Source organism: Gopherus evgoodei, chromosome 11, assembly GCF_007399415.2.
Source record: "Gopherus evgoodei ecotype Sinaloan lineage chromosome 11, rGopEvg1_v1.p, whole genome shotgun sequence".
Lineage (NCBI taxonomy): Eukaryota > Metazoa > Chordata > Testudines > Testudinidae > Gopherus > Gopherus evgoodei.
Genome location: NC_044332.1, coordinates 45,086,962 through 45,099,997, shown reverse-complemented (window position 1 = coordinate 45,099,997; position 13,036 = coordinate 45,086,962). Strand labels below are relative to the sequence as shown.

Sequence of the window (13,036 nt, the reverse complement as noted above, 5' to 3'; positions counted from 1 at the left end):
GTAAGCCTAGGCTGTACATAAGTCTGTAGTCTTCACCAGCAGGTCCCGTGTTGTGGGGGCCATGTAAGCAGCACTCTCAAACTACTACCCAGTGAAAAGTTTGGAGAAGACATGCTGGAAACTGTATTGGCACATGCCCGCCCTCACTGTGCAGAGCCCTTGTAGACTGCATAGAGTTCCCAGAAGGCTACCACTTATGCATTACAGTTCTAAAGGTGGGTTTTGCATATAGTTGAAATTACTTTTAATAAAATTCTAGGGCCAAGATTCTAATTCTGCCCTTAAATGGGAATGTGGCACTTGGAAGGAGCTTGCATGAGTGTCCCAGGCAGGATTTGCCTCAAAGCAAGTACACAGAGATCAGCAGAGACCGGTTACCTGAAGATGACCTTTTACCACTGAGAAAAAGAAAATCAATCTTTGTTGGTAATTCCTCTGTTTAATTACAGTACAAGAAACTGCTTCATAGAACCTTTGTCTTCGTTTCTGCATATTTCATTAGCAGCATTCATGAATAAATAAAACTACTAACAGTCCTGGAGAAAACAAACCCTGCATTAAGCTTTCTTCAAGCTTCCCTTTTTACCGGTCTTCATGTCTTGGTATATTAAGTCTCAATTCAGACACTATTTTTTCAGGAAAAAATGAGTATTTACATGCATAAAATAATAGTATTTACATTCAGATTTCATTGTGAGTGCAAGAAAGAATATGAAAAGCAGAGGCTACTTTTTAAAAATATTTATCCCTACATCTGTACTAAGAACCTGAGCACAAAATACTGTTGGAAATACATATATCTTATATGTGGGTCTGGTAGCACTGCCTTTTATTAAGGCTACCCAACACTTCCAGTTATAAGACCCAGACTTATAACTTTGCCAGACTTTAACCATTTGGACTAAAAATTTCCATGCCAGCTATCTGCCTCAGTCTAAATGTTTTTGGAAAATTCCGCTTAAAGTTGCAGAGCCATTTCTAAGAATGAGGCTAAGGAAATATGTTGTTTTGCCCATGTTAAAAAATTCTGAAAAGCTATAGTGTCACCCCCCACCCCCTTCCCTCCGCTTTGGGGCACAGACTTAAACTTTGGCATGGGGGTGGTCTTTGTTCCAAGAATGTTTCTTTTGCTATCCCCATGAAAATCTGCCCAAATCTGGTAACATTATAAGCCCTTGAAAAATCACGTCACGCATCTCAGTAGAGACTTTTTAGGTTTTAGCAGCTAAATTCCCTGAAGATTCTGTCTACCTGGAGAATGTTCCAGCCTGGAGCTAAGCAGGACTTTCCCTGCAATGGAAGCTCTGGAAACTGTGGGCTATGCTGGGTTCACTTGAACTGGCACTTGAATTGAAAGCAGGGAAGCTCTGTGCTGGACTCTCAATGCTTTCCCTGCTGTGTTCAGGAGGAGGAAGCTGATAGATTCAAATGTGATGAAGACAAGAGCCAGACCTGCAGAGAACTTGGGAGAAATTGATTGGGACAAGGAGCCTGGGGTGGAAACTAGGAACAGAGGTTGATGGAGGTGGGATCTGGAAGGTGAGAAGAGGGTAAATGCAAGTGGAAGTTGGGGTGGGCAGGAGACTGGGATTGGCTGGGTAAAATGGTTAGGATTCAGTGGTGGGGAGGGAATGTTGAAGGCGGGGGAACTCGGAGCCCAGGGGTTGGGGAGATGACTGAGATTGTCTGAGGAGCCAGGTGGGGAGATTGCAGCTATCGGGGCAAGGAGACTGGAACTGGAATAGGTAGACTGATCTGAGAAGCCCCTGCTGAATGACCCATGAGGTTTCAATATGATGCCAAATGATGGAATTTCTGTTTTTTCTGTTTGCTTTTTTAAAAAACAAGTAAATGACACACAAACTACATTAGAAGAACAATATTAAGATTTTAAAGTCAAGCACTCAAAAAGTAGCAAATGCCAGAATTAAGGTTGTCTGTATGACCTTCATTCAGCCCCCGAGTGTGTGCATTAAGATACAATTGTTACTTACACATTCATATTCTATTTTTTTCACAGGACTTTATCATCATTCAGTGAATAGAACGGATGGTGCTCACTTAAGTGAGCAGCTATTCTGTTTTTTCCTCGTTCAGAGTGTGGCTCCATGCGTATTTACTGCGTGCTATTTCACAAAACTCCTGTGAGATGAGGGATTGAAATCATTCCCATTTTACAGATGGGGAATTGAAACACAGAGTGACTGAGGTCAAAATTGTCCATAAATTTTGGTGTCCAATTTGAGACTTCTAGGACCTGATTTTTAGAGTATTTATTATACATAATGCTTTATATGTTCAACACATATCTCCCATTCACTTCATTTGCAGCTGGGAGTGCTCAGCACTTCTTCAAATGAGACCTGAAGGTTTCTAGTCAGACACCCAGAAAATTAGCAATGCACAGTTAGTGACAATCCATTAAAAGTTTGCTTTAAGTAACATAATGTATCCTTTATCACATAGCAACTCTGTGGCAAAGGCAGGGATAGAATCCAATTCCTCAGGGCAGCATTCAGCTGCCTACCCCAGGAGATCCTGCCTCATTCACTACACACCTTTCACCTCCTGCAACATATGAAGCACATATCCTACAGACAACAGTCTCCTTCACTACCTAACCCTGAATCATGCCCAAAGAAGATCCATCCTGTGCATTGAATGAAGCAGGGGTCCTGTGGAAAAAACAGTATGTGGTCATGTAATTGTATCATAATGCACACACACAAAGAAGTTGGTGTATTTCTGGCATTTACTAACTTTTGAGAGCTTGACATTGCAAATGCTCTTAGAACATTGTTTTTGTGTGTAATTGTATATATATAACTTTTTTCCTGCATTGCATCCACTAAAAATGGTTTTCATTTCCATATGTTTTTAAGGTATGCCAAACTTTTGTGACTATTATGTGTGTGTGTCCCTTTTTAGGAAGTTATAGCAATCAGATAGAGATGCCCTTTTTGACTAATTTTGATCTTTTTTGGCAATAAATTATATTTAATTTTGTATTTTTCATAACTTAATTACACATCATTTATATTCTGCAGTTATACCTTAGTACTCTGTATAGTTACATATACACCAAAATGAATTGTTACAGTTATTTACTTGGTGGCACTGTAATTTGTTTGATAAATAGTATAACAAAGACTACAGTACATTCATCTTTAATTTAAGTTATACTACTCAAAACCTGAGAATCAATTTTTGTAATAATTTCTAAGGCCTAACTCTGCAATCCTTCCATATGCTGGACTCCCATTGATTTTGAGCCCTAGGTTGAGCCCTAAGAGAGTAACTCCAGAGGGAAAAGTGCACAGTCAGTTTGAAAGAGCTGTGTGCTTCGCAGACACACATGCTCAAAAGACACATTCAGAAGAAATAGACCTCTCACTCCAAATCTGTAGCAGTTGCTGTGCATGCAGGGCGACACATGGGATACAGGAGCTAATCCAGCTCCCACTGAAATGAATGGAGACCTCCCCAGGGGAGCTGGAGCAGATCCATGGTGAATAGGGTGTGAGAGGAGATCTGTGGATAAAGATTGCTGCTCCCTACTCATATGCACACACATGGAGTCTTGAGCCAGTGGATCAGAGCAGCACACAGACCTATTCGCCATGTTTTATCTGACCTTTCAGTCTGTTCATCATGTTAACCATTGCTACTCACACTATAATGGACAATCACTAGGGAGTTCTCTGTGTGTCACGAGGCGCAGAGTCTTTCCAACACAGACTCTTCCCATCTCCCTTCATTGCACAACAGACAGATGGCATTTCCATTGCATTTTGGCCATTCCCTGGATATGTAGAGGGGCAAGATTTGCCTCAAAGTATTGATACTGATTCACAAAAAGGAACCAGGTTAGCTAGTTAAATTGGTGATTTGATACTCTTTAGATCACTAGCTCCCTTAATAAGTTCAGTGGTGAAAAGTTTTACTTTAGGTGGTTGTTCTTCTAGCTACTTTATCCCTGCTTGTGTAAGTCGTGGCCAGTTAAGAAAAGCCATTTCCCTGTACCTTTCCCTTATTTAATCTGAAACCTAAAACGTACAATGTTGGTTTCTATATGATGGGTTTTATTTTTTCATTTTACATGAAGAATTATCATTTAATTCAGTGTTATGGAAAGTATTTAAAGAGCTTTGAGATTTTTAAGCTTGCTAAGGTTCTATAGTAGTTTCTTAGCTCTTGCTGATGCAGGACTTGGTGGTAAAAGGCAAGAAGGCTTTCAGAGAGGTTAAGAAAATATGATGGACTAGTCCATGCCAATGATACTTTACTGTTAGATAATAAATCCACATTGAGTATTTCCCATACGATCTCTGTCCTGTAAGCATACAAGAATGTTGCAGGGCATGGGGTTAACTATGGGAGGGCTTGTGATTTAGTATATAGAGCTCAGGACTAGGCTTCAGAAGTTTATGGTTCACACTGACCCTTCTGTGTGACTTAAGCAAGTCATTTAGTATCCCCATCTGTGAAACAGGGATGATAACAGGTATCGAACTTGGATGGATACTGTCAAGCTTAATTCATGACTATAAAGCCCTTTAAGCTCCTTAGATGAAAGGCATTATATGGGCCTGATCCAAAGCCCATTGCAATGAATGGTAAGACACTCATTGACTGTAATGGGCTTTGGATCAGACCCAAAATACTTAAGTTCAAAGTACTATTATTATATCAAATCAAAGTATAGCTACCCAAGAATTTTTATCTCTAGACATTAAATGGGCACCTAAATGCATACAGTATCTGGGAATTTGAATTGAGTTATATAAGCAATGTTATCCTAGTGTGATAGAAGAGATATCTTGACTTAGGACATGTCTACATAGGGAAGTTAGTGTGAAAAAAGCCAAGGGGTAAATCTACAGCACACTAGTTTGACACTAGTGTGAACCCTGCTACAGCGCACCAAGTCTGTAGTGCGCTTTGACATCCTACTGTTTCAAACATCAGAGCACGCTATTGAACTTTTAGTGTGCTGTAGCAGGATCCACAGTGTGAGTTAGTGAATGTCAAGGTAGCGGGCTATAGAGTCACATCCTGTCTTGCCATCCGCTAACTTGCCGTGAAGACAAGCCCTTACTGTGGTGGAATATAATGATGTCTCATTTAAAATGAATTAATTTCAGTATGTCTAAATTACTTATTGGTATAAGCTTAAATACCAGGGGTCCCATTCTTATTATTTTGGAAACTCAGAAATATTTTTCTCATTTGTCACCATTTAAAAATGCATCTTAAGAAGTGAGGTTTTTTACCCATGAAAACTTATGCCCAAATAAATCTGTTAGTCTTTAAGGTGCCACCGAACTCCTTGTTGTTTTTGTGGATACAGACTAACATGGCTACCCCCTGACATTTAAAAATGGGTTCAGTAACACAAACAACAAAAGTTAAGGGTGGTTTAGTATTCCTAGAATGCAGAGAATACATGGGGATGTTGTCTCCTACAAAGGTTTTATTGTTTTGGGCTTGAGATGATTTAGGAGTAGACAACCAATAAGTGACTTATGTAAGTTTCCCTGAGTTCCAATCAAAACCTTTTTAACACCCCACATCATCAAGTGGTCTGTGTATGCAAGATATTTTATGGAAATACATTTTTAGAAGTGTTTTAGCAAAGTTTTGGGTAAGTAAGCCCATGTTAGATAATTTAACAGAAACATCCAGCTAACTGTTTGAAACACTGCTGACTATAATAATTACAAAAACTAAGTTTACACAGAAGCTCTTTTCCCCACGTTTTCCTTTTCTTCTCTCTTCATATAGTCATAGTCTTCTACCTGTAACATTGCTGGAATTTCCATGATAAACAGATCATGGTAGTAGAAAAACATAGATTATTTAGTAAGAGGACTTTACCTGGTGGGGGGAAGTGAACCTCTTTTCATATGTCAGTCGATTTGCTTCCATCGAGAATCGGAAACTTTTCCTTCTGATACTGTCCTCTGATTCAGATTTGGGGAACTGTTCAACATCTCCCTTGTCCCCTGCTTCAGACAGTTCCTTCTGTCTTCTTTTCTTCCTTCTGTTTCTCCTTTCTTTAGCACTCTTTGAGCTCAACTTCGATGCTTCTGAGGAACTTTCCAAGAGCTCCCCTAGTCCCCCTACTCCACTCAAATCTTTTGACGCAACAGACGCTGCTGCTACTGCCACTGTTGCCTGTTGGTTTACAAGGTGTGGTATTTTTAGAATGTAGATAGCTAACAATTTTATATACTTGTACTGATTTCTATTATTATCAGTATAATCAGTTGCAATTTGTGAGCAACTTTTCAGTTGGGCAAACATTCTCAAAAAAATAAATTCAAGACAATTTTGTTTAGAGAAATATTTAGTTCTCTATTATATAGATCATAATTTAAGTAGTACCATAACAGCACAGCTCCCCAAAGACAAAGGTATAGTACATTAGCTCAAAATCAAAGTAGTACAAGAAATCATTAGCATTGCATCCTCCATGCACTTCAGATCTATGTGCTTATCCATCTCTCATGAGAAAGGTAATACATCCTACTCCAGAACAACTCAGCTGGTCCCCTCTGCCTGTTCACAGTGAGAACTACTGGTTGTTCTTTCTGTATGGAGATATGTAACTTGTACCATGTGACTTGATCCATTAGAATAGGTAGGGGGACTGACTGACTTAACCATCAGGGCGAAGAGACATTTAGGGCAGATCCAGGACCTTTTCCTGGGGGTGACTGTAAACTATTCTGAAATGCTGCGGTGGAGGATATGTTGGGGAAGCTGCCAGGCCTCCACAGGTTGACAAGGTCAGAAGATGTGTGACTCCAGAAATGGCTAATTTTGTGTGTGAATAGGGGGATCAGTAATTACCCACCAAAATAACATCATATTTGGTACCACAGTTATTCAAGGTAGATGTGGTGTACCTCTCTGACAGGGGAATGGCTATATTTTTGGCTGATGTTAGAGAGGGAATTGTTAAACTATCTGAGAACCTGGCTTCAGGTGGGTGGGAGGCAGCCAAGCTGTTTGCTGGCTTTTCCTTGTGGCATGTCTTCAGTGTAAGTACTCGTTTGATAGGGGAGCTGGTTCCCTGATAAACTGGAATTAAAAGCAGACTTAAGGGAAGGCATCCCCAGAGAAGCTGGGCAATGGGGTTGTGGCTCCTAATGTACACCTAATGTGGTGTAGCAAGGAGAAAATCCACCTTCCCAGCCCATTTACCTTCACACAAGAGAAGGACTTTGGAGTCCTAGCCATCGGCTTGGATCAGATGCCGTGGGGTTGGGGGGACTGATGACATCCCTCAAACCGTTGGAAAGGAGTGATGATCCATGCTATATGAGTTGTTGCTGGATAGTTCCCAATGAGTATGTTAATAAAGTTGTGGCCTAAATAAACCATATCTGTTGCATCTTGTCTTTCTTCCTGTGTGTTTGGGACAAAAGTTCTACATCCTGCTCTAAAAGAACTCAGCTGGTTCTTTGTGGTTATTCATAGTGAGGATTAATTGTTGTTCTTTCTATATGGGGTTAGGAAACTCACAATATATAACCTGATCCATTAGAATAGGTTAAAATTAACTAATTTATATCTTCATTAATGTTTGCAGAGTATGTAATGTTAAAAATAATCTCAAGCAGATAGTTTAGCAAGAAGAACGTAACAGCCAAAATGTTGTCACAAAGGTTTAAGATTATCCCACTGAATTGACTGCAATAAGAATGTGGGGCCAGATTCTTGGTTCCCCATCTGGCTGCTTTTTTGCTCTTCAGGAAGTAGAATGTTTCACTAACAAGGCAGATGGGGATTCTCCTGACACAGGGAAATCCCCAGGTGGTATAAAGATGATATAAGGTTCTATGCCACTTGCTCTTATCCTCTTCCTCAACCCCAGAATAAAGAGGGGTCAGAGACAAGAGGGGAATGCGGCCAGAATCCCTTGAGCTTTGGTGATACCCAGGTGGTGCCTACCAAACCATTCCAGTTTTTGCAACATTGAACAAGCTGAGTGTTGCTTTAAGTTTTGTTTGGGGATGAATTAATCATTGAAGGAGTGAAAATGCAACTTTCTACCCTTTTCCACCTCCAACTCTGCACTGATCACAACTCAGTTGGACCCAGTGACCTGCCCTGTAATGGGTGCACCCTTCTCACTCCTACACACAAAGAAACATGGCAACATCACCCCTATTCTCAGATTACTCCACTGATTCCCCATTTATTTAAACAATACTTTTGCATAGACTTTATTCAGCGTTTGTTTCTCTCTGTTCCCCTCGATCCTTGCTCATCTAGCATCAGTCTCTGTTGCTTCATGCAAATGCACAAGTACAGTGGCAGCTGTCTGGAATAGCCTCCAGATATCCTTAAATGTAATTAATCTCCGTTAGCTTTCAGATATTGCCTGAAACCTTATCTTATCCCCCACTTGCCTATAGAGCTTTGTTTTTAACTTTATAATTGCATTTTTTAATATAATGTATGAAAAGTACTAGAGAAAGTAAAGTCTATATTAAATGTTAATACACATAATGGCTAAATTTTTGAATAATTCCATATCAATGACAATAAATATCAATACCAAATTTGAAAAAAGGATGTACCATTGCTAAAATATATTTTTATTCTCTGCAATTCTGCTCCTTTCTGAGTGATTTGAAGTGACAGTGTTTAATGGCTAAAATATATATATGCTAATGCAGATAGTGAAGAAATCTTTCTTTTCAAGTTAAAGATAGAGGAGCCTGATTATCCATTGCCTTGCACCTTACGGAGTCATTTATACCTGGTCAAAGTATGTGTAAAATAATACGAGTGTAAATGACTAGAGGATTCTGATTTGCTAGCATTTTACACCCATTTCATACTTACATAAATGACTAGATTAGGTGCAAGGCAGTGGAAATGCAAGCCCAGTAATTAGAGGTTGGGTTCACACGTATAAAACCTTCTCAGACAATTTGTCTTTGGATAATAAACCCTCATGCAACAGGTGTATATTAAAAATTACATTTTCTTGTAACATTATTTACAATAAGACTGCTTTTCTCAGTAAACAAGATTGTTATAAGAGATTATCCAAAAAGTTATTCCACCCATCACCTCTTTATTACTTAAAGGATTTATATCCTTTTCTAAGGTCCTAATAGACTTCAGTGTGGTTACAACTAGGTATGTGCTTAAATACTTTGCTGGAACGAGGTCTATGAGAATATCCTAGTACTAATACCTTTCCTTCAGTCTTTTTTTGTTCTGAATGTTTGAGAGGGATTATTAAATAGAGTAGCTCTGAACATTCTCTCGCAGACTGTAAACCAGAAGCAACTTCTTTTAATGCCACCCGACTTTTTCACAACTATTACAAGATCTGTAACCCCAGGATGTTATCAATATCATGCACTGTAATTCTCCATTATTTCTGTAACATTGTAATCACCAATCTTTTACCTGTAGAATCCTATGGTGAACTTAGGGCTTGTCTACATTACCTGCTGGATCGATGGGCAGTGATCGATCCAGCGAGGATCAATTTATCGCGTCTAGTCTAGATGCGATAAATCGACCTCTGAGTGCTCTCCCGTCGACTCTGGAACTCCACCAGGGCGAGAAGGCACAGGCGGAGTTGACAGGAGAGCATCAGCCATCGACTTACCGCAGTGAAGACACCATGGTAAGTAGATTTAAGTACGTCAACTTCAACTACGTTATTCGTGTAGCTGAAGTTGTGTAACTTAGATCAATTCCCCTCCCCCTCAGCGTAGATGAGGCCTTAGTAACAGTAGTTTACTGTGCCATGGATTTGTTTTGTTTTCTTGTTATTTTGTTGGTGAAATTATAAATTGTTGATTCATTTAATAAACTAGTTACTTTAGGTGATAAACAAGGCTTCTTGGTTTTCAGTTCACTGTTAAGTATATTAAATATTATTACACATACTAATTTCTGTGAGTACCTTATAATTTTAAGCAGAAGAATAAGGATGTGCAGAAACAGACAGAGTACATTTTCTTCACAAAAAATACCTGAGCTTCTTCTTGTTGTTTTTTTAGCTGTTCAAGCATCTGCTGAAATTCTGCCTCTTTCTGCTCTGCTTCTTCCAGTGTTGCTTGATTCTGTTCTTCATAGGCCATGGCAACAACTGCCAGGATCAAATTCACCAGATAGAAAGAGCCCAAAAAAATCACCAGAACAAAAAATATCATGTATGTTTTTCCAGCAGCTCGTAGCGTCTGGGGGAAAACAATTCCATATAAATGCATCGTGTCACTGCTAGTCTGATAGTATGTTAGTGATGCAATTCATGCTCTGATAAGAAGTAGTTTAAAGGTTTTTCTCACAACTAGGGCTGTCAAGCAATTAAAAAAATTAATCACAATTAATTGTGCTGCTAAACAATAATGGAATACCATTTATTTAATATTTTTGGATGTTTTCTACATTTTCAAACATATTGATTTCAATAACAACACAGAATGCAAAGTGCACAGTGCTCATTTATATTTAGCTTTATTACAAATATTTGCACTGTAAAAAACCAAAGAAATAGTATTTCTTAATTCACCTCATAGTAGTGTAGTGCAATATCTTTATCATAAAAATTGAACTTACAAATGTAGAATTTTATACAAAAAAAATTGCATTCAAAAATAAAACAATGTAAAACTTTAGAGCCTAGAAGTCCACACAGTCCTATTCAGCCAATTACCCAGACAAACAAAGTTGGTTACAATTTACAGGAGATAATGCCTACTTCTTGTTTACAATGTCAGCTGAAAGTGAGAACAGGTGTTCGCATGGCACTGTTGTAGACAGTATCACAAGATATTTTCATGCCAGATGTGCTAAAGATTCATATGTCCCTTCATGCGTCAACCACCATTTCAGAGGATGTGTCCATGCTGATGACAGGTTCTGCTCGATAACTATCCAAAGCAGAGCAGACCAACGCATGTTCATTTTCATCATCTGAGTCAGATGTCACCAGCAGAAGGTTGAGTTTCTTCTTTGTGTTTCGGGTTCTGTAGTTTCCACATCGGAATGTTGCTCTTTTAAGACTTCTGAAAGCATGCTCCTCACCTCATCCCTTTCAGATTTTGGATGGCACTTCAGATTCTTAAACCTTGGGTCAAGTGCTCTAGCTATCTTTAGAAATCTCACACTGGTACCTTCTTTGCGTTTTGTTAAATCTGCTGTGAAAGTGTTCTTAAAACAAATATGTGCTGGGTCATCATCCGAGACTGCTATAACATGAAATATATGGCAGAATGCAGGTAAAACAGAACAGGAGACATACAATTCTCCCCCAAGGAGTTCAGTCAAAAATTTAATTAATGAATTATTTTTTTAACGAGCATCATCAAGCATGTCCTCTCGTATGGTGGCCGAAGCATGAAGAGGCATACGAATATTTAGCATATCTAGCACGCAAATACTTTGCAACACCAGCTACAAAAGTGCCATGTGAATGCCTGTTCTCACTTTCAGGTGACATTGTAAATAAGAAGCTGGCAGCAGTATCTCCTGTAAATGTAAACAAATTTGTTTTTCTTAGCCATTGGCTGAACAAGAAGTAGGACTGAGTGGACTTGTAGGCTCTAAAGTTCTACACTGTTTTGTTTTTGAGTGAAGTTATATAAGAAAAAAAATCTGCATTTGTAAGTTACACTTTCACGATAAAGAGATTGTACTTCAGTACTTGTAGGAGGTCAATTGAAAAATACTATTTCTTTTGTTTATAATTTTTACAGTGCATATATTTGTAATCAAAATAATAATATAAAGTGAGCACTGTACTCTTTGTATTCTGGGTTGTAATAGAAATCAATATATTTGAAAATGTAGAAAAGCATCCAAAATATTTAATACATTGCAATTGGTATTCTATTGTTTAAAGTTCAATTAATCGCAATTAAAAAAACTAATCACGATTAATTTTTTATAACGGCGTGAGTTAACTGAAATAAATCGACAGCCCTAGTCACATACAATTTTACCATATCAAATAATACTTAGCATTTGATTCACACAAGGTTCTTACCAATTGATAAAGATTTTCCCAGAAGTCCTGAGTCATCAGCCGAAAGAGTGACAAGAAAGCCCAGCTGAATGTGTCAAAGCTCGTGTAGCCATAGTTGGGATTTCTACCAGCTTTCACACATATATATCCTTCTGGACATTGACTATGTGAAGACAGAATATTAGGAGTTATAATTAACTTTCAGTCTACTCTGACTCTATGTTATGTTTCAGAACAAAATGCATTGTTTTCATTGGCCATATCATCTATTATTTTTGGACAGTTCTTTAGGAAACTCTTGTCAATTAAAATTTTGTTTTTTAAGACAATTCCAGAAGGTTCCCAAAAACCTAGCTAAGATAAAAATAAATGAAAAATGCCCCTTTAGTTTGTATTTTGTTGCTAAGTAGCACTTGCTTGTTTTCCTTGATGAAAACCCATCAAACTATTTAGTTCAGAATTTCAACAGCCACATTTTCCAACAATAATCTCCAATCCAAACTAGTAATTGCCAGGCAAAAAATACTTGCTCAAATGGAGGTTGTAAATAAAGCTGAGTGAATAACTGATTTTTTGGTTCACTAGCAGATCTGGGGAAAAAAAACTGGTTTGGGTCAAACCAAATCTAAAAACTGTAAATTGAAAAAAAATCTGTTTCTGGTTGAATGAAACATGGGGTTGGACACAGACATTTAGGCCAGTGGCACTCATGTGGGTTGTGAGAGACCCAGGTTGAATTCCCCAACCTGCCTGTTATGTAAAAGTAATTTGAACTTCAGTCTCCCACATCACAGTGAGAGTGCCTTAGACCCTGTGTTATAGGTTAGTCTAAGGCAAGGCACTCTAAGTCTCTCTTGTTGGAGCTGTTCCATTTTGTATAAAGAATTAGGGTTGTCAGCTTTGTTTGGATGAATTCCTGGAGGTTTCATCACATGACATTACCTTTAATTAAAGATTAAATCTTTAATTCCTGGAGACTCCAGGACAATCCTGGAGGATTGGTAACCCTATGAGGAATTCATTGGAGCAGCA

The 13,036-nt window shown here is 38.5% G+C and overlaps 1 protein-coding gene across 13 annotated transcripts in view; it reads right to left on the bottom strand.

Moving 5' to 3' along the window:
* LOC115659409 (sodium channel protein type 3 subunit alpha) overlaps nt 1–13,036 on the bottom strand; it is a 964,414-nt gene that overhangs the window by 71,347 nt on the left and 880,031 nt on the right. For 11 of the 13 annotated variants that reach the window (XM_030579468.1, XM_030579471.1, XM_030579473.1 and 8 more), the window contains 3 exons: nt 12,026–12,167; nt 10,011–10,217; nt 5,878–6,177 (listed from right to left, as the gene is read on the bottom strand). In XM_030579468.1, the coding sequence (XP_030435328.1) occupies nt 5,878–6,177; nt 10,011–10,217; nt 12,026–12,167 (649 nt within the window). The remainder of the gene's footprint in view (nt 1–5,877; nt 6,178–10,010; nt 10,218–12,025; nt 12,168–13,036) is intronic. The other 2 variants (XM_030579474.1, XM_030579476.1) reach the window with 1 other exon arrangement.